The sequence below is a fragment of the Gorilla gorilla genome, chromosome 4, assembly GCF_029281585.2.
Source record: "Gorilla gorilla gorilla isolate KB3781 chromosome 4, NHGRI_mGorGor1-v2.1_pri, whole genome shotgun sequence".
NCBI lineage: Eukaryota > Metazoa > Chordata > Mammalia > Primates > Hominidae > Gorilla > Gorilla gorilla.
The window spans coordinates 41,624,111-41,646,304 of record NC_073228.2 but is presented as its reverse complement, the minus strand read 5'-3'; the positions used below and the strand labels follow the sequence as shown (position 1 = coordinate 41,646,304).

The 22,194-nt window shown below is 47.0% G+C and overlaps 1 protein-coding gene across 1 annotated transcript in view; it reads left to right on the top strand.

The window, feature by feature from the left end:
- The first annotated feature begins 1,008 nt into the window (after positions 1 to 1,008).
- ACSF2 (acyl-CoA synthetase family member 2) overlaps positions 1,009 to 22,194 on the top strand; it is a 49,037-nt gene continuing 27,851 nt past the window's right edge. The window contains exon 1 of the mRNA XM_019027291.4: positions 1,009 to 1,274. Within this exon, the coding sequence (XP_018882836.2) occupies positions 1,147 to 1,274 (128 nt within the window). The 5' untranslated portion in view covers positions 1,009 to 1,146. The remainder of the gene's footprint in view (positions 1,275 to 22,194) is intronic.

Sequence of the window (22,194 nt, the reverse complement as noted above, 5' to 3'; positions counted from 1 at the left end):
GGGCAAAGGTCACCTCAGGCCAGGCTCCACTCTCAGCCACCCCTTCTGCCTGGCAGGGTTTACTTCATCTCCTCCAGTCAGGAGAGGGGAGGTCACACTGCCAGGGCCTTTGCCCCATTCTTCTCCAGCTCCTTCTCTAGAGGAAGAGTCATGGCTAGGCCGAGGCAGTGTGGACCTGGAACAGGTATAAACTGTGCTACTCTTTGGTGCCCAGTGCCACTTTTCCTAGCAAGGACCAGAGCGGGATTATCACCTTCTCTGTCCCGCAGCTCTGCCCAGGTCTTAGTACCCCACTCACCCCTGGGCCTCAGGAACCCTAAGGAGGGGCATAGGGTTGCTTTCCATTCACACCTGGAGCAGCACAGGGAACTGTGCCACAGGCCCCAAGACAGGCAGATGGAGGATGAAATACACAGGTCCCAGTCCCTGAGGCCACCTTACGTGTCCGGCCCCCAACCCTGTCCAGAAGGTCAAGGCAGAGGCGCCGAGGAGGGATGGGAGGATGCCTCCTGTGAGATGGGGTACAACTGGTGTCCCTTCTGAAGCTGACATCTGGCCTCAGCTGGGACTCTGGCGCCAGCGGGCCCGCAGGGGGCTCACCCACGACACCCTTTGTTCTGGCTGCCTCCCCATCCCCGCGGGCCCTCTGCTCCAGCTGGCATGCCTCAAGGACGCTTCGCGCCTGCTGCTTTGGCCCCCGGCTCGCAAGTAGCGGGGCCAGCACGTGACCCGAGGGGGCAGGGGATGGATGGATCTTGACCTTGCCATCTGGCCCCTCACGGATGTGCTGCTGGCTCTCCCAGCAGCACAAATCAACAAATTTTTGCGCTTCTAACATCCAGGCCCGTGAGGATGGTCGCGAGGAAGATCTGTTTCGGACTGCAGCTGGGGCCTTCGGATCCAGAGGAAACCAGGGCTATTCTTCGAGGGTGGGAGGGGGAGGGCCGTGGGGTCGGAGGGGAAGGTGGCCCCGCGCGAAGTCGCCGCCGCCGCGCCTCGCCCCGCCCCGCCCCGCCGGCGGAGACCGAATCCGCCGCACCCCATAGGCAGAGGCCACCCTCCCCGCCTCCCCGCCCGCTCCGCGCCCGCCCCGCCCCGGCTCACTTTAAAAGTTTACTCGGGCCGGGACGCAGGGCAAAGCGAGCCATGGCTGTCTACGTCGGGATGCTGCGCCTGGGGAGGCTGTGCGCCGGGAGCTCGGGGGTGCTGGGGGCCCGGGCCGCCCTCTCTCGGAGTTGGCAGGAAGCCAGGTTGCAGGGTGTCCGCTTCCTCAGGTACTGGCCCCCCGCGGGAAGAGAGGGGGCGGGGCAGTTCCCCGGGAGAGGAACTTGGAGGTCCCGGCGAGCTTCGGAAGCCCCACCTCTGGACGAGTGCACTGGGGGGAAGGTACCCGCCCCTCCCCCGCCCCCCGCCAGCACCTAGGCAATAGGAAAAGCTGGCTTGGCCTGGTGGACTTGGGTGGGGCGGGGGGGCTTTGGTTGGTGGCTGCAGTGACTTCGAGTTCTGGTCCAAGACTCTCGATTCCTTCTCCTTTATGGGCACAGAGGGCAAGGAGTGTGGGCTTTAAGGAGAATATTCCCATGGGGAGGGGCAAGGGCCAAGGCCTGGGCTGTCCCCCCAGGACACTGCCTCTGAGTTGGAACCCCTTCATGGGCAAACTTGGGGATCAGCCCCAGTCTCCCCGACCCAGGCCACTAAACTTAGCAGTCTCCTGTCTCCTCATCAGCTGCTCACTAACATGGCTTTAATTCTTTGCTGCCTACTCCTGGGCCTATTTCCTTCTGTCCTCAGTGCAAGGGGTGGGATGGAAGCTGGCAGGCAGAGGATTTCAGTTCCCAGTAGCTTCACTGCCTCTGCAGCAGCACCGTAAGTAAAGCTGCCTTCCCGGTGTGACCAGTCCTTGGGAGGACCCCGTGAGATGGCAAATGTGAAAGTGCTTGAGACACAGAGAGCAGGCTGCCACTCATGTTATCAGGGCTGTTAGCTTCAGCAGCACCAATGGGGAGCCCTGTGCACTACTGAGTCTGTCCTACCACTCAACTCGGCCAGATACTAAGTCTATGGTCAGGACAGCACTTTCAGCAACATCAGATGGGGTGTGGGCCTGGACATGGAAAAGGGAGAAGTCAGAACAAAGCTGTGTCTCAGAGAACTAGATTTGTTTTTGTTTTTAAAAAGGCTAAGTAGGAAGAGTTGGAGGGACATGCAGACTCCTTTTTGGCTAGAACTCCAAGATCACACTTTCTGAACTTGCTGATTTCTGAATGCTAGAAAGCATGCAATGCCTTAACATCACTCTGCCTAATTTGCTGAGAAAACTAAGTGGATCAAGGCTGGTCAGTAGATGGGATTGAGATGAGGACAGTGGGGTCCTCTTCCCAGTGACCCTGGGAAGTCACTCACTACTTCCCAGGGTCTCCCTAGACAAGTTCGGCCCTCCCCTGACCCCCTAGTCTCTTAAGCCTCTCCTCTGGACTCATGGCTGCCCCCTCAGGCTGGGAGGACTCTGAGGAAAGTTACTCCCCAAAGTGTACATATTTTATCACACTAAATCAGGCCACAGGGGAGTCTCTCAGCCTACTCTGGCTCAGGAGGCTGCCCAATAGAAAACAAACAAACAAACCAATAAATAAGTAATAAATCAGGCCACATGGCAACATTTCTGACCTTTGACTTTTTTTTTATCTGTAAACAAAACAGGTCACTTACCTGCTACAGCCCCGGGACCTCTGAGAGCACCAAGCTTCAGAGAAATTCTTATTGCTGTGTCAGGAGGAGACTCATTTATCCAGACAGATGATTTTCTGAGTGTTTGGCCTACTTTCTTTCTGCCCCTTCCACTCTCTTGTGCCTGCACCCTTATTGTCTGACTGTGGTGGTTTTACCTGATTTCTCTCCTACTTTCCCCTTCAGAAGCCTCAGGGCTCAGGCCGGGCATGGTGGTTTATGCCTATAATCTCAGCACTTTGGAAAGCAGAGGTGGTAGGATCACTTGAGCCCAGGAGTTCAAGGCTGCATTGAGCCATGATCATGCCACTGCACTGTAGCCTGAGCAGCAGAGCAAAACCTAGACTCAAAAAATAAAAATAAAGGCTGGGTGGGTGGCTCATGCCTGTAATACCAGCACTTTGGGAGGCCCAGGCAGGCAGATCACTTGAAGTCAGGAGACCGGTTTGGCCAACATGGTGAAACCCCGTTTCTACTAAAAATACAAAAATCAGCCGGGCGTGGTGGCATGTGCCTGTAATACCAGCTACTAGGGTGTCTGAGGCAGCAGGAGAATTGCTCCAACCTGGGAGGCGGTGGTTGTAGTGAGCCAAGACTGCACCACTGCACTCCAGCCTGGGTGACAGAGCGAGACTCCATGTCAAAAATAAATAAATAAAAATATAAATAAAGGCCAAGCATGGTGGCTTATGCCTGTATTCCCAGCACTTTGGGAAGCTGAGGTGGGTGGATCACTTGAGGTCAGGAGTTAGACCAGACTGGCCAACATGGAGAAACCCCATCTCTACTAAAAATACAAAATTAGCCTGGCGTGGTGGCGCATGCCTGTAATCCCAGCTACTTGGGAGGCTGAGGCAGGAGAATTACTTGAACCTGGGAAGCGGAGGTTGCACTGAGCTGAGATTGCACCACTGCACTCCAGTCTGGGTGACAGAGAAAGACTTCATCTCAAAAAAATAAAAATAAAAATGAAAAAAGAAGCCTCAGGGCTGAAACCATCAGCAAACATTCCTGAGAACAGATTCTGCATCATGCTAGCACATGCTGTGGATATAGAGGCCACAGAACTCAGTCCTCACCCTGCCAGGAACTTGCAGCCTCGTAGGAGGAGAAATAAATCAAGGTGAGCACTATTCGGTGTTGCAAGTGCCATGGTGAGGAATGCGCTTGGACTTTCGTCCTCTGTTTTCTCCGATCTGCTCACACACAGCCTGCTTTCCTGTTGCCCAACACCCAGACCTATTACTTACCAGACCCTGGTTTTGCCTGAGAGAAAAGAGCAAGGGCTTTGAAGTTAGACTATCCTGGATGACAGCCCTGGGTCCTCTCCCTATTGGTTGTATGACCTCGGGCATGTTATCTAACCTCTGAGCTAGTTAGTTCATTACTTACTACCTTCTTGCTGTGTTGTTGGGCTGATGAATAAAACAAGCTTGCTCTTGTTCTCAGCCTTTCCTTTGAGGCAGGGCTGGTCCCTGGAAACCCTTGACTGGTGTCTGGGTGGGAATTCTGACTGATTTGAAAGTAGGAGAGGATCCCCTGATTGGTGGCCTCTTTCTGGAACCCAATTATTTCTCCTAGCTGATTGCCAAGATGGTGACTTCCACCCAGCTACATGTCCAGTCCTTGGGTCTGCTGGACGTCCTCCTCTCCATTTGACGCAGGGCTGTTCAGAGTCTTTCTCTTTTTCTTTTTTTTTTTTGAGGTGGAATTTCGCTCTTGTTGCCCCAGGCTGGAGTGCAATGGCATGATCTCAGGTCACTGTAACCTCCGCCTCCTGGGTTCAAGCAGTTCTCCTGCCTCAGCCTCCCAAGTAGCTGGGATTACCGGTGTGCGCCACCCGCCCAGCTAATTTTGTATTTTTAGTGGAGATGGGGTTTCACCATGTTGGTCAGACTAGTCTCAAACTCCTGAACTCAAGTAATCCACCTGCCTCAGCCTCCCAAAGTTCTGGGATTACAGGCGTGAGCCACCACGCCCAGCCCAGAGTCTTTCTCCCCAGAAGGAAAGAAAAAGCTGTCCTTTGCTCTCCAGAACTCCTCACGACCAACTGCTTCCCCCTATCTATGTGCCTCCTTCCCCAAAGAAGGTGGATGGCTTAGTCTGGGGCTTCAGCGAACCTCCAAGGAAGGAATTCAAGGAGAAACCTGGGCTGAGCAGGCTTCCCCCAGACCTCCCCTAAAGCTGGCCTGGGGCTGCCTATGAGGCAGCTGCATCCAGGGTGTTGAGAACACTCAGAGCTGGGAAGGCAGAGAGATCAGTGGCTAAAGCCTCTCAGAATTAGGTGTGGTGCTCAGAGCTGGGGATCCAGTGACTTGGTGCTGATGGTAGGGACAGAGGGGTAAGGGGGCTTTGTGGACCACCCTCCATGGGGATGGCTATGATTATATAAGACTGGACCTAAGGGAAAAATCTGAGGCAAAAGTAATAAAAGTAGAGAGTTTATTTGGGCCATGTTTGCAGACTGCAACCGGGAGCATAGACTCAAGTTGCCCTGAATATATGATCTGATGAGCAGCAGTTACAAGTGGGGTTTTAAAAGAAAAGAAGGCTGGGTGCAGTGGCTCACACCTGTAATCCCGGCACTTTGGGAGGCCGAGGCAGGCAGATCACAAGGTCAGGAGTTTGAGACCAGCCTGGCCAATATGGTGAAACCCTGTCTCTACTAAAAATACAAAATTAGCTGGGCATGGTGGCGGGCGCCTGTAGTTTCAGCTACTTGGGAGGCTGAGGCAGGAGAATCGCTTAAACCCGGGAGGAGAAGGTTGCAGTGAGCCGAGATTGTGCCACTGCACTCCAACCTGGGCGACAGAGCAAGACTCTGTCTCTAAATAAATAAATAAATAAATGAAAAGAAGAGACAGTTCCTAAGTGATTTACCAAGAATGTACATTAAAATGATATAAGCTATTGATTCATTATACTTTGTTCTTTGTATCACAGATTTTGTTAACATGAAAGTAATGGGTAAAGCAGCTAGTTAGGAGCAAAATGCCTTTAAACAATTGTCCCTGGGAAGGAAGGAGCATGACTGAAGTCTCATGTCTCTCTGGGCTTGATACATTTTGCATACATCACATAGCTCAGACAGCTGCTGAGCTATTTTTCTGTTCTTGCGACCAACAATTTACACACACATGGAAAACTACAAAATGCTGTTTCTATACAAGTGCCTTGTATTAAGCCTGGAAGTGTTGTGGGTGGTAACCATAACTAGTTACAAGAAATAGACTCTTCCCATAATTTCCAAAACATGATTTATGAATGATTTGGTAACGATATCCCTATGCATTCCACTGGGGATCCTCCAGTCTAAATGTAACAGTAGAAAATAACTATGAACTTGGCTGCTGGAATCAGTGAATAGTACACATCTGTTTTAGTTACCCTCCTCTGCTTTGAATGCTGTACATTGCTGCAGTGTACTGTGAAGCATGTAAAGGTAATAAAAAGATGAATAAGTTTGTTTTCATTGACAGAGCTGTTTTTCTAGAAGGAGTCTACAGGGAAAGTCCATAGACACACTGATTCAAGGCAGAAAGTTTGCAGTGCCATTAAAGATGTCAATCAAAGCAGGAGGAATCTGGTTTGTGGAAATGGGAGGGGGAGACTTCCCAAAGAGCCTGGGGTTAGAACCTGATCCCTGAAAGGTTAGGTCTGCAGTTTGAAGCCTTTGTACTTCCGTGAAATCTCACTTGTGCTTCAATCGTTGTGAACCCTGGTGCGATCATAGCTTGCTATAATCTCAAACTTCTGGGCTCAAGCATTCCTCCCATCTCAGCCTCCCAAGTAGCTAGGACTACAGGCATGTGCCGCCATACCCAGATCATTTTAAAATTTTTTGTAGAGATGGGGTTATGAAGTATTTCCCAGGTTGGTCTCAAACCGCTGCCTCAAGCCATCCTCCTGCCTTGGCCTCAAGTGCTGGGATTATAGGGGTGAGCTGCTGATCCCGGCCTCTATTTTACTTCAATCTACAGATGAAACTTTGGAGCCAGGCAGATCTGGATTCAAATGAACCACTTTCTAGCTGAGTAGTTTTTTTACTTAAGTTAAACTTGACCTTTTTTTCTTTCTTTCTTTTTTTGGTGGAGACAAGGTCTCGCTCTGTCACCTAGGCTGAGTGCAGTGGCACGATCACAGCTCACTACAGCCTCGAACTCTTGAGTGATCCTCCTATCTCAGCCTCCCCAGTAGCTGGGACTACAGGCCTGCGTCACTACACCAAACTAATTTTTGTATTTTTTTGTAGAGATGGTGTTTTGCCATGTTGCCCAGGCTGGTCTTGAACTCCTGAGCTTAAGTTACCTGCCTGCCTCAGCCACCTCCCAAAGTGCTGGGATTACAGGTGTGAGCCACACGCCTGGCCTTGACTTTTCTTATGTATAAATAGTGCATTGTGAGGGTTAAATGAGGTCCCATAAGAAAATGCTTAACACACAGTTTGATGCCAAGGACATGTTCAACCCATTGCATGGGTCAGTGAGCAACCTGTCCTAGTGGTGAGCTATTTTACAGGAATGCTTGTGTAATGATGGCTTGGCCCATTCTTACAGTGACCCCAAGGCCCACAGTATAGTAACTGTGTCTGGGGAGTAGGAGGGAGAAGGTTCCAGCAGGGTAAACTACCTAAGCAAAGGTGGGGCTGCTGGAGATGGGTGGACAGGCCTGAGCTTATGCTGAAGATGGGAATAAAGCTGGTCATGCATTCAACAGGCCAACATGCAGGCTGTAATTTCATCTTCTGGGTTGGCCTTGCCATGGGAGTGTCCTAATAACGAAGGGTAGGAACAATACTGCCAGTGCCTCTCCCTTTAGAACTAAACATGTTGTATTTCTAGCTTACAAATCGTGCTTTATAAACCTCAGTGGCATGCATGTATTCCTCCATTTGGGAGTTAGTTGACGGGAAAGCAAATCCCAGTCCTACCAGTCCTAACTTAGTGTGGCTTTAGGCAAATTACTCAACCTCTGCAGACCTTAGTTTGTTTGTAAAATAGGCTGTTTGGACAAGATGTGCTCTACCTTTGGGAGAAGATTCTGTGATTCCTAAAGAGGCTGGAGTTTGAGCCTGATCCCTAAACCCAATAAGGCTGTGATTTGAAGTATGCAGCCTTCATACGTGTGTGAAATTTCACTTGGTCTCTTATGAACCCTGAGTATGCAGCTTCCTAACCTGACATTCTGTAATTCTGTAGTCCCCTGAGCAAAAAGAAGCATCAAGTTTTGTTTTATACACACACACGCACACACACACTTAAATATGTTTTTCTTTTTCTTTTTTTTTTTTTTTGAGACGGAGTCTCGCACTATCACCAGGCTGGAGTACAGTGGCGCGATCTGGGCTCACTGCAACCTCCGCCTCCTGGGTTCAGCAATTCTCCTGCCTCAGCCTCCCAAGTAGCTGGGATTACAGACACCTGCCACCACGCCCAGCTAATTTTTTGTATTTTAAGTGGAGACGGGGTTTCACTATGTTGGCCAGGCTGGTCTCAAACTCCTGACCTCGTGATCCGCCTGCCTTGGCCTTCCAAAATGCTGGGATTACTGCACTCAAACAATCCTACTTCCTCAGCCTCCTGAGTAGCTGGGATTACAAGCACAAACCACCATGTGCACCTGGCTACCTCAAAGGTTTTCTTCCTAGAAAACTAATATCTAGCCTTGTATGTATTTTAGTAATCCTATCAAGGGACAAGTGTCTTGACTCAGCCCCCATCCCTGATTCCTAGGTACTCTTCTCCTGGGGTCTCTGTCCAGCTATTCCAAAAGAAAAAAAACCTGCAGCATGGATGCCTCCTGACTCCAAGTATTTCAGGCTACTCTGTCGCCTGGGATGGAGTGCAGTGGCATGATCACGGCTCACTGTAGCCTTGACCTCCCAGTCTCAGGTGATGTGCCCACCTCTGCCTCCCAAATAGCTGGGATTACAGGTGTGCACCACCATGCCTTGCTAAATTTTTTGTATTTTGTTTTGGTAGAGACAGATTTCCACTTTGTTGCCCCAGGTGGTCTCAAACTGCTGGGCTCAAGCAGTCCTCCCAACTCAGCCTCCCAAAGTGCTGGGATTACAGGTGTGACCCACCGCACTGGCCCTTCTATGTCTTCTTGAGAGAGTTTTCTAAACCCAAATTATCACTTCTTATGTATTTTCTGTACATACTTACAAACACACCAGTGGTTCCATTCAAGATGCTGAAAATGGGCCAGGCACAGTGGCTCACACCTATAATTCAGCACTTTGGGAGGCTGAGGTGGGAGGATCGCTTGAGCCCAGAAGTTTGAGACCAGCCTGGGCAACATAGGGAGACCCCATCTCTACAGATAATACTTTTTACAAATTAGTTGGGTGTGGTGGCATGTGCTTGTGGTTCCAGCTTCCTGGGGGACTGAGGCAGGAGGATTGCTTGAGCCCAGGAGGCCGAGGCTGCAGTGAGCCGTGATCATGCCACCACACTCTAGCCTCAGTGACAGAGTGAGAGCATGTCTCAAATAATAATAATAATAATAATAACAAAACAAGATGCTGAGAATGGAAGCTTCCACCAATATAGAGTATCTTGTTCAAAATCTTTACTGGGCTGGGTGCGGTGGCTCATGCCTGCAATCCCAGCACTTTGGGAGGCTGAGGCAGGTGGATCACCTGAGGTCAGGAGTTCGAGACCAGCCTGGCCAACATGACGAAAACCCATCTCTACTAAAAATACAAAATTAGCTGGGCATGGTGGCATGCACCTGTAATCCCAGCTACTCGGGAGGCTGAGGCAGGAGAATCTCTTGAACCCAGTGGGTGGAGGTTGCAGTGATCCGAGATAACACCACCTCATTCCAGCCTGGGCAAAAGAGCAAAACTCCGTCTCAAAAAAAAAATTTTTTTTTTTTTACTGTAGTCCTTACTGCTCTTTGTAGTCATTTGTAGTTTGTTCTTTGTAGTCGGTGTTTTTCGTAGGTCACATACTCCTCAGGGTGGTTATGTCGAGTGGTAGAAAGATCATGGGGCTTTATGATATAATTACATACAGTAAACTGCACAGATCTTTTTTTTTTCTTTTTTTTCTTTTGAGACAGAGTTTCACTGTTGTTGCCCAGGCTGGAGTGCAATGGCGCAATCTTGGCTCATCGCAACCTCCGCCTCCCAGGTTCATGCGATTCTCCTGCCTCAGCCTCCCAAGTAGCTGGGATTACCGGCATGTGCCACCACACCTGACTTATTTTGTATTTTTAGTAGAGATGGGATTTCTCCATGTTGGTCAAGCTGGTCTCGAACTCCCGACCTCAGGTGATTTGCCCGCCTCGGCCTCCCAAAGTGCTGGGATTACAGGCGTGAGCCACCGTGCCCGGCCTGTGTCTGGCTTTTTTTGCTCAGAAGCCAAGGAGTGCTTTTGGGAGGAGCAGCTCATTAACCTTGACAAAAACTCACAAAAGTGAGTCTTACATATTAAACAGCTCAATGTTTCAGAGTTCTGTATGTATTCTAGTATTATTCCTTTGTCAGACATGTGGCTTACAAATGTTTTTCCCCACTTTGTAGCTTTTTTTCATCCTCTTAAAAGGGTCTTTTGCAGAGCAAAATTTTTTAATCCTTTTTTTTTTTTTAATTTTTTGAGAAAGGCCTCACTCTGTCACCCTGGCTGGAGCACAGTGGTGCAACCACGGCTCAGTGCAGCCTCAACCTCCTGGGCTCAAGTGATCCTCCTGCCTCAGCCTTCCAAGTATGTAGGACTATGGGTACACGCCACAAAGCCCAGCTAATTTAAAAAATTTTTTCATAGAGATGGGATTGCACTGTGTTGACTAGGCTGGTCTCCAACTCCTGTGCTCAAGTGATTTTCCCACCTCAGCCTCCCAAAGTGCTAAGATTACTTTACAGACGTGAGCCACTATGCCCAGCCCATACAGCAATTTAAAAAAATTTTTTTAATAAAGTCTAATATATTAAGTCTAGTTTATAAAGTCTAGTTTAGTGAGTTTTTTTTTTTTTAGATGGGATCTCATTATGTTGCCCAGGCTGGTCTCCAGCTCCTCGGTTCAAGCAATTCTCCTGCCTCAGCCTCCCAAGTAGCTGGGATTACAGGTGCATGCCACTGCACCCAGCGCTCAGTGAGTTTTTTTTGTTGTTGTTTGTTTGTTTTTAATGGATCATGCTTTTGGTGTCAAGCCTAATAACTTTTTGCCTAGCTCTAGATCCAGAAGATTTTATAATTTTTTTTTACACTTAAGTCTGATTCATTTTATTTTTGCTTATATAGAATGTGAGACTTAGTCAAAGTTCATTTTTGTTGTTGTTGTTGTTGTTATTTTTTATTTTTTTTATTTTTTATTTTTCGAGATGGAGTCTCGCTCTGTTGCCCAGACTGGAGTGCAGTGGCGCAATCTCGGCTCACTGCAACCTCCGCCTACCGGGTTCACGCCATTCTCCTGCCTCAGCCTCCCGAGTAGCTGGGACTACAGGCGCCTGCCACCACGCCTGGCTAATTTTTTGTATTTTTAGTAGAGACGGGGTTTCACCGTGTTAGCTAAGTTGGTCTCGATCTCCTGACCTTGTGATCCACCTGCCTTGGCCTCCCAAAGTGCTGGGATTACAGGCGTGAGCCACCACGCCCGGCCTGTTGTTGTTATTATTTTCCTGCGACAGAGTTTCACTCTTGTTGCCCAGGCTGGAGTGCAATGGTGCAATCTCGGATCACTGCAACCTCTGCCTTCCGATTTCAAGTAAATTTTCCTGCCTCAGCCTCCCGAGTAGCTGGGATTACAGGCATGTGCCACCACGCTCAGCTATTTTTTGTATTTTTAGTAGAGACAGGGTTTCGCCATGTTGGTCAGGCTGATCTTGAACTCCTGACCTCAGGTGATCCACCTGCCTCGGCCTCCCAAAGTGCTGGGATTACAGGTGTGAGCCACAATGCCCAGCCAGTTCTTTTTTTTTTTTTTTCCTGAGGCTCTTTTTATGCTTTTAATGGCCAGCATGCATTAAAATGGCCATCAATTAAGAAAATGACCATTTAGTAGTGATCTTTTTGGGATTTTATTTGTCACAACAGCACCTTTGTCTTGAACAATAGTTGCACATTGTAACTAGTATAAATATATCACCTATTTATTCAGGTACATAAAAATTATAATTTTATTTCAGGATAAAACAGCTATTACAGGTTCAGACTCAGCAGTTCAGCATTGTCCTTCCTGCACAAGCGTTGGCCGTCTCTACTCCCATATCAACGACCACTGGAAGGTCAACCACTAGCCTAGTGTCTGTGCAAATTAGGCAAAGGAGCCCCCCAAGAGGATGCAGCCCCATGGCATGTGGCTTGGCGAGTGGCACATGGACTAGAAGAATGAGATCACAAAACTTTCGGTGGTGTGCAAGGGAGACGGGAAGGGAGAGCCTGCCTTTCGACTGCCATGAGCTAGGAGATATATTGGACCAATGAGCTATAACACAAGAGTGAATATGTTGAATGAGGACTGAGGACTTAGCTATGAGTACAGCATGTGAATTTCATGGACAAGTCAGGGCTCTTGCTTATTGCATAAATGTTGGTCTTGGCTAGGCACAGTGGCTTACGCCTGTAATCCCTACACTTTAGGAGGCTGGAGTGGGAGGGTTGCTTGAGGCCAGGAGTTTGAGACCAGCCTGGGCAACACAGCAAGACCCTGTCTCTACTAAATAAATAAATAAATAAATCCCAGCTGAGCGTGTGGCTCCTGCCTGTAGTCCCAGCTACTAGGAGGTTGAGACAGGAGGATCACTTGAGCCTAGAAGTTTCAGGCTGCAGTGGGCCATGATCACGCCATTGCACTCCAGCCTGGGCAACAGAGTGAGACCCTGTCTCAAAAAAAAAAAAGTTGGTCTTGACCTTGACCCTTTATGTAACAGGTGCTGTGGGTCTCCTGCCCATGCTAGGAAGTTGCTTCATCTTTTGGATGTTGTAGACACCCTTAGTAGGAGATCATCAAGCTCCTTGTATTTTCCCTCTTAAAACTTTCATGTGAAAAAAAATTTGAAACACAATTACATGGAAAAATAACAAACACCTGTGTGTCTGACAGGGAATAAAAATTTAACCTTTCTTGTTTTCAGAAAATTATAAATGAAAGAAAACACTACAGATCAAATTGAAGTCCCTTTTCTGTCCCTCCTGCAGCTGACCCCCACCAGAGAGCCACCATCATAAATTTAATATATGTTGTGCTGAAGCACATTTTATACTTTTAGCGTGTCTCTGAATCCATAAATAGTACAGTTGTCCCCTAGTATCTATGGGGGGTTGGTTCCAGGACCTCCCTTGTATACCAAAATCCTTGGATGCTCAAGCCTGTGATATAAAATGGTGCCATATAACCTATGTGCATCCTACTATGTACTTTAGATAATCTCTAGACTACTTATAATACCTAATACAGTATCTACACATCACTTCATTTGTGTGGATTCAACATAGTACTTAGTAAGCAGCAAGCTCAAGATCTAAGTTATTAGTTTTACCTGCTGTATAGCAGTCCATCCTATGACTGTATCTCTAGCAGTGAAATTGCTGTGCTGAAGAGTTGACATTTTCAGCTTTTTTATGTATTGCTGTGGTGAGACTGTGCTACTGTGACCACCAGCAGCAACCAAGTTTTGCTGTTTTCCCACATCCTTGCAAATATTTAGCATTGCTGGACTTTAAAGTGTCTGCTGCTGGGCTCAGTGGCAGTTTGCTTTTCAGAACTTTGTGGAATTTTTTTTTCCAAATATTTTTCTTTTTTCTTTTCTTTTTTTTTTGGAGATGGAGTCTCACTCTGTCACCCAGGCTGGAGTACGACAGCGCCGTCTAGGCTCACTGCAACCTCCGCCTCCCAGGTTCAAGAGATGCTCCTGCCTCAGCCTCCCGAGTAGCTGGGATTATAGGCATCTGCCACCACACCTGGCTAATTTTTGGATTTTTAGTAGACATGGGGTTTCACCATATTGGCCGGGCTGGTCTCAAACTCCTGATCTCAGGTGATCCACCTGTCTCCGCCTCCCAAAGTGCTAAGATTACAGGCCTGAGCTACCATACCTGGCCCCAGTATTTTTCAATCTAAGGTTGATTGAATCCACAGATGCAGAAACCGTGGATACAGAGGGCTGACTATATCTTGTATCATTTGATCTGTTTTTAAAGTATATATTTGTTTAAACATGGAAAGTACTTAGAATCATGTTATGTGAGTAATAAGTGCTCTTAGTCTTGGATTTTTTTGTGTATCAATAAACAATACATATTTTATGCCTTTTTTTTTTCAAGAGACAGGGTCTTGCTGTCTCCCAGGCTGCTGGAGTGCAATGACGCCATCATGGCTCACTGCAGCCTCAACCTCCTGGGCTCAAGTGATCCTCCCAGTTCAACCTCCCGAGCAGCTGGAACGACAGGTGCATGCTACCACACAGCTTTTTTTTTTTTTTTTTTTTAGAGATGGTCTTGCTATGTTGCCCAGGCTGGTCTCAAACTCCTGGGCACAAGCAGTCCTCCCACTATGACCTCCCAAAGTGCTGGGATCACAGGCATGAGCCACCGTGTCCAGCATTATTATGCTTTTATAATTTCAGCAAAAATAGTATCATAGTTCTTTTCTTCTTTCATACAGTAGTATGTGTGTTACAGATCTATTCATCTCAGATGGACATAAGTTGAGACCTGTAGATCTAAGTTATTGGTTTTACCTGCTGTGTAGCTGTCCATCCTATTACTATATCTCTAGCAGTGAAATTGCTGTGCTGAAGAGTTCTTTTTTAGGTATTGCCCTGGTGAGACTGTGCTACTGTGACCACCAGCAGCAACCAAGTTTTGCTATTTTCCCACATCCTTGCAAATATTTAGCATTGCTGGACTTTAAAGTGTTTGCTGCTGGGCTCAGTGGCACGACCCTGTAGTCCTAACTACTTTGGAAGCTGAAGTGGAAGGATCACTTGAGGCCAGGAGTTTGAGGCCAGCCTGGGCAACATAGACACTATTGCTAAAAAAAAGAGTTTGCCGCTCTGGTGGGGGTGAAAGAGTATCTCGTTGTGGTTTTAATTTATACTTCCCTGATTACCAGTGAGATTGGGCATCTTTTAAAATGTTTATTGGTAATGTCTCCTGTGTCTGTTCTGTTCCTATTCATTGCCCATTTATTGTGTGAGATTATTTGTCCTTATTGATTTGTGTTTTTTAAAACACAGGCTAAATATTAATCCTTTGTCTCTTATATATAAAATGAAATTTATAAATCCAGGCCGTTGCTTGTCTTTTAGCCTTGTTGATGATGTATGTTTCTCTGTGGACCTAGGGACCAGCCTCCCATGGAGGGTAAGGAGCAGAGGCCAGTCCATGGCTTGGAACAAAACAGGATATTGCTTTCAATTTAATTTTGAAAGCCTCACTGGTGGCTAGCTAGTATGGCACCCTCCCCAGGAAGCAGGGGGTGGCCTCAGCATGGGGACTGTTCCTGCAGTCTCTGGGCCCCTCACAAATCAAGGTTCTGAGTCCTTCATCCTCCCTCCCCAGTGGCTTCTGAAGAGGTCTTGCCCAGGGCCTGAGGCATTTCCACCCCCCGACAGGGGCAGGGTCCACCTGTAAACCTCTGGCCCAGGTTCCAAGAACCTCTACCCAGCAGGTAATATGTAACAGGAGGCAAAACAAACAGCTTCTCCTCTTATGTTCTCCATGGCAGACCTGTTTGCCCAGGCATTTGCAATCCTCCCTGCCAACTGTGGCTCCCTCAGAGCCCAGCTCTGCCTGTGGTCTCTACATGACCGTGTCAGAACTGTGCAATCCTTTGTGCCCAGTGACCTCTAGCCCCCGACTTTAGTTGCCGGCCCTGAGTGTCACAGAATGCCACAGCTATTTCACCTGCATTGCCCTGAACCAGCTGGCTCGTGTTTTCTGTCCAGTTCCTGCTGGTAGGCAAGGCTGGGCTGGGCAGGGCTAATGCTGGGGCAGAAGGCTTTCCAGGTGGGTCCGACCAGGTGGCTGCACAGGTAGGGTGCAGAGCCACTATGGGTTGGTGCCAGGAGAGGTGAGCTGGCTCACAAGAGCAGAACAATGAGAGAAGAGGCAGCAAAGAAAAAGAATCAGATACCACAAGGAGATGGAAAAGTCAGTGTGTGCTCAAGGACTGCCAAGTGGGAGGCCTAGTGGGGGCAGCTGCTGAAGGGGCCATCCCGGGAGGGGCTCCCCATGGGCTGGAGGCACTCAGACGGCTCCCCGTCAGCCTGCAGGGCCCCCAGGGCAGGATGTGGATGGGCTGCAGAGTAAAGAGTAGTACTCTTGGAAAAGGGTCCAGATTTGCCACCCATCAGGGTCAGAACCTTAAGAAAATGAACTACTTGCTTCTTCATCCTTAAAAAGAAATGATCTGAGAGTAATGTGAGAATCGTATGAGACACGCAGGCTGTGCAGTGGCACGATGTCGGCTTACTGCAGCCTCGACCTCCCCAGGCTCAGGTGATCCTCCCACCTCAGCCTCCCCAGTAGCTGGGACCACAGGTATGCACGACCACACCCAGCTAAATTTTTTTGGTGTTTTTTGTAGGGATGGGGTTTCACCATGTTACCCAGGCTGGTCTCGAACTCCTGGGCTCAAGGGATCCGCCCACCTTGGCTTCCCAAAGTGGTGAGATTACAGGCGTGAGCCACCATGCCTGGCCTGGTGGTCCTTTTTAAGTCACAGGGCTCTGAAAAGATTCATGTTGTATTGTATTGGGGTCTTGGAAGCCAGGCAGTCCTGGGTTTGAATCCCAGGTTGGCTGTTTACATGCTCTGTGGCTTTGGGTGAGGTGCTGCATTTCTTGGAGCCTCATTCCTTCATCTGTAAAATGGGTATGTATCTTGGTCAGGGAGTGGTTATGAAGATCACAGATCAGGCATGCAGACTCTTTGAAGAGAGCTGGCATGAGGACACAGCAATAAACATCAGCTCACATTTTTCTGAAATCTGTTTTATCACCCACAGTGTATTAGACATTTTCCATGTCATTAAATGTAGTGTCTTTATTTATTTATTTATTTATATTTATTTATTTATTTTGAGACAGGACCTTACTCTGTCTCCCAGGCTGGAGTGCATGGCACAATCATGGCTTACAGCAGCCTCGATCTTGTGGGCTCAAGCAATTGTCCCACGTTAGCCTCCCAAGTAGCTGGGACACAGACACACACCAGCATGCCTGGCTAATTAAAAACATTTTTTTTGGCTGGGCATGGTGGCTCACACCTGTAATCCCAGCACTTTGGGAGGCCCAGATGGGTGGATCACCTGAGGTCAGAAGTTCAAGACCAGCCTGGCCAACATGGTGAAACCCCATTTCTACTAAAATTACAAAAATTAGCCAGGCGTGGTGGTGCACGCCTATAGTCCCAGCTATTTGGGAGGCTGAGGCAGGAGAATCGCTTGAACCCTGGAGGCAGTGGTTGCAGTGAGCTGAGATTGTACCACTGCACTCCAGCCTGGGTGACAAGAGTGAAACTCCGTCCCAAAAAAACAAAACAAAACAATTTTTTTTTTTTTTTTTTGTGAGACAGGGTCTGCCATATTGCCCAGGCTGATCTCAAACTCCTGGAATCAAGTGATCCTCCCGCCTTGGCCTCCCAAAGTGCTGGGATTACAGCCATGAGCCACTATGCCTGGCCTTTTAGTTTAGTTTTGTTTTAGAGACAGGGTCTTTCTCGGTCACCCAGGCTGGCATGCAGTGACACATTCATGGCTCACTGCAGCCTTGACCTACTAGGTTCAATCGAACATCCTGCCTTAGCCTCCCAAGTAGCTGGGACCACAGGTGCACACCACCACACCTGGCTAATTTTTAATTTTTTTGTAGAGACGGGGTCTCAATATGTTGCTCAGGCTGGCCTGAGCTCCTGAATTTAAGCGATTTTCCTGCCTTGGCATCCCAAAGTGTTGGGATTATAGGTCGTGAGCCATTTTGCCTGACCATGTCTTCATTTTTTAATGGCATAGTGTTGCATTGTATATGCTCTCTAATTTAGTTATCTAATCTCTTACTCATAGGAATAATTTTTTTTTCCCAGTTCTTTGCTAAGTGGCAATTAATCATACCTTTAGGCATTTTTTAGGTTTTATTTCTTTTTTTTTTTTCTGAGACGGAGTCTCGCTCTGTTCCCAGACTGGAGTGCAGTGGCGCGATCTCGGCTCACTACAACCTCCGCCTCCTGGGTTCAACTGATTCTCATGCCTCAGCCTCCCGAATAGCTGGGACTATGGGTGCACGCCACCATGCCCGGCTAATTTTTGTATTTTTAGTACAGACAGGGTTTTACCATGTTGGCCAGGATGGTCTCGATCTCCTGACCTTGTGATCCGTCCGCCTCAGCCTCCCAAAGTGCTGGGATTACAGGCGTGAGCCACCGCGCCCGGCCAGGTTTTTGTTTGTTTGTTTGTTGTTGTTGTTTTTTAGAATAGATCCCTAAAAGTAGAATTGCGAGGAGGCCAAACAGCTTCTCCCCTTAGATTCTCCATGGCAGACCTGTTTCAAAAGGTATGCTATATTCAGAATGTTAGTAGATATTACCAAATCAGAAGGAATCCAGATTTACAGGTTTTGAAGCTAACACAGTTTGGGATGCCCTCTTTCTAAACAAGAATAAAAAGCTCTTAAGTATCAGATTTTGTGCAAACTGAAGATCGATTTAGAATAAGAAAAGAATTTGCTACCAATTGCTGCGAGCTTGAAGATTCTCTTTTGAGCTCTCTTTAAGCAATTTGTCAGAAATGCTGACAGATAAATGCTTCTTGATTTGCAGCCAGACTTCCCTCTCCAATTTCCAGGCACGCCCAGCACTAGGATGGTAGGGAGGGGCCAGGCTGGGGGGCATGCTAAAGTGTAAGTTTGTTAGGCTTCCTGCCTCTATACTTACCATCTTCTAAAAATCTTATACCAGTTTACACTCTGGTATATTTCTCCACATCCTTGCCAACATTCCATAAAATCAATAACTCCTGTTTTTATGTTGAAATTCATAGCCATTTTATTAATCTTCTCTACTTGGGGAGTTTTTTTTAGGCCCTATTGAATGCAGCGTGATCATCTAGTGCTCTAGCTTATCTTAAAATAACCTCTCCCACTGATTGCATAAAGCCAGCAAGAACATGAACCTACTTGGGTTACAAGGATTAACTCTTATTTAGCTGCAACTGCTTTCTAGTACTGCTTATGAATATTCTTTGACAAAAGTGCCTATCATGGAAATTTGAAATTAAACATAGACTCCTCTAGAAAGACAGCAATCTTTGGTTTGGGTAGAGGATTACTGATTTATTCTATTTTCTCTTCTTGTAATGTTTCATTTATTACAGTATCAGACAGTTTGAATTATTTTATATCTACATATAATTTTTGGAATAGCAGCTTTTTGGCCCCGGTGGTATAATAATCTAGATAAGTGATCAAAAGGAATTGAGTTTGAAATATCAGCCACTGGCTGGGCGCAGTGGCTCACGCCTGTAATCCCAGCACTTTGGGAGGCTGAGATGAACGGATCACTTGAGGTCAGGAGTTTGAGACTAACCTGGCCAACATGGCAAAACCCTATCTCTACTAAAAATACAAAAAAATTAGTTGGGCGTGGTGGTGCATGCCTGTAGTCCCAGCTACTCCGGAGGGTGAGGCAGGAGAATCATTTGAACCAGGGAGGTAGAAGTTGCAGTGAGCTGAGATCGCACCACTGCACTCCAGCCTGGCGATAGTGTGAGACTCCGGCCCAAAAAAAAAAAAAAAAAAAAAGAAAAAGAAATATCAGCTGCTAAAGGATCAGAGACTAGATATCTTCCCCAGCCCCCGAGTTTCTCTCTCTGCAAACACACGCACACGCGCACACACACACACTTTTGCCACCATTTGAAAATAAGTTGAAGGCATCATAATATCCATATTTTTCATCTTTGCTTATCTCGTGGGGAACAAATGCCTCATGTTTGTTTTTCTTTGATCTGTGACATGGGCATCTCTTCCTATGCTTACTGGCCATTTGTCTTCCATCTTCTGTGACTTTGTGGCAGATTTGGTCATTATTGTCTTCTGTGTGTAAGTGTCACTTGGTCTGTTTTGGTGGAAAAATGTTTGCAATTAGATAATGTGGCTTTTTTTGAGAGACTGGGGCTCACTCTGTTGCCCAGGCTGGAGTGCTGTGGCATAATCATAGCTCACTGCAACCTTTAAGTCCTGGGCTCAAGTTATCCTCCTGCCTCAGCCTCCTGAATAGTTGAGACCACAGGTGCATGCCACTACCCCTGGCTAATTTTTAAATTTTTTATAGAGACAGGATCTCACTGCATTGCCCAGGCTGGTCGTGAACTCCTGGACTCAGGGAATCCTCCTGCCTCACCCTCCCAAAGTGTTGGGATTGTAGGCATGAGCTACCGTGCCTGACTTACATGAGGCTGTCAATCAACTTTTTAGCAGCATCTTGGAACAGTTGCTTAACTTTTTCGTCTCAGTGTTCTCCATCTTTAAAACAGGAATAAAAGTCCTTATCTCCCACAAATTGCTGGGACAATTTGCCTCGAAAACCTGTATGATTGCATTACAGAGGAGATACTCAGTGTTCCTTTTCTCTTCTGTTCAGATACCCTGCAGATTTACCCATCTCTGCCTTCCCCTTTGAGAGTGCTTATCTTTTTCATAAAGCAGAATCATTACATTCCCGATGTGTCATCAAAAGTGTCTACAGACTGGGCATGGTGGCTCACGTCTGTAATCCCAACACTTTGGGAGGCCAAGGCAGGAAGAATGCTTGAGCTCAGGAGGTCAAGACTAGCCTGGGCAACATAGGGAGACACTCTGACTCTACAAAAAAAAATTTTTTTAATTATCTAGGTCTGCTGGTACATTCCTGTGTTCCCAGCTACTCAGGAGGCTGGGATAGGAGGATCACTTGAAATTGGGAGGTCAAGTCTGCAGTGAGCTGTGATCATGCCACTGCACTCCAGCCTAGGCTTCAGAGCAAGACCCCATCCTATCTTTAAAAAAAAAAAAAAAAATTGTAAAGCTGCCCTCTAGATCTTGCTGGAGCCTTGCATTCAGTAAGCCATATTCTAAATGAACAACTATGCGTCATCAGCTGCTCTGTGCTCCTGAACCTGTAGAACATGCATCCACATCTGAAACAGGTTGGCAGGGCTAACAGTCGCATTGTACCATGACTGTCCAGAAAACACAGCCTCAGGAAGGAAGCCTATGACATTCAACATTGGGACTGTTTATTTTCTTGAGTAATTTCTAAGACAGAGATCATGAACAGATGTGTTTTCTTGGCTTGCCCAGCTTTATTTATTAATGTATGTATTTTGCACAGACGTGCTATGTGCTTTTATTTTTCTGATGGAATGTTAAATAGGTACTGCAATGTTGCTAAATTTAGTTCATTAATTATGACTACATTGGCAGTAGCTTAAGCCCTAGAAGGTTTTTTTTTTTTTTAAAAACTTCGTGTTGAAATATATGACAGATTCAGAAAAGTACACTTTTTTTTTTGGAGGCAATCTTGGCTCACTGCAATCTCCGCCTCCCAGATTCAAGCGATTCTCCTGCCTCAGCCTCCTGAGTAGCGGGGATTACAGGCACGTGCCACCATGCCTGGTTAATTTTTGTATTTTTAGTAGAGACGGGGTTTCACCATGTTGGTCAGGCCGATCTTGAACTCCTGACCTCAACTGACCCACCCACCTCGGCATCCCAAAGCCACCACACCCAGCCAGAAAAGTACACATATTTTAAGGCCCACTTGATGCACTTTTGATAAAGTGAACACACCCATGTAACCAGCACTCAAATCAAGACACAGAACATGACCAGAAACCAGGAGTTCCCTCGTGACCTCTTTAAGTCACTGACCCTCACCAACTGACCATTCTCCTGACTTCTAACAGCATAGATTAGTTTTGCCTATTTTGTACGTATAAATGGAATTAGACAGTATACCTTTTAAAATCTGGCTTCTTTCATTGAACATTGTTTTATGAGACTCATTCAGATTGCTGGGCATAATCATAGTTCCTTTGCTCTCATTATTGTATAATTACAAATAAGTCACCACTTATTTATCTATTCCATCGTTGATGGACATTTGGGTATTTTAAATATTGGAAATGATACACATATCCTAGTACCTGTCTTTTGGTGAGCACATGTTTGATTTCTATTGGATATATACCTAGGAGTAGATTATGCACATTATTTTTTAAGTGTACATTCAATGGCTTATAGTATATTCATAGATATGTGTAACCATCACTATAGTCAATTTTAGAACATTTTCATCACCTCACAGAGTTACCCTATGTCCTTGTAGCTATTATCTCTCTGTCTTCCCATCCCTCCCAGCACTAAGCAACCACTTAATCTGTTTTCTGTCTCTATAGAATTACCTATTCTGGACATATATATGGAATCATACTGTCTTGTATGATTAAAATAAGGATGGCCAGGCGTGGTGGCTCACTCTTGTA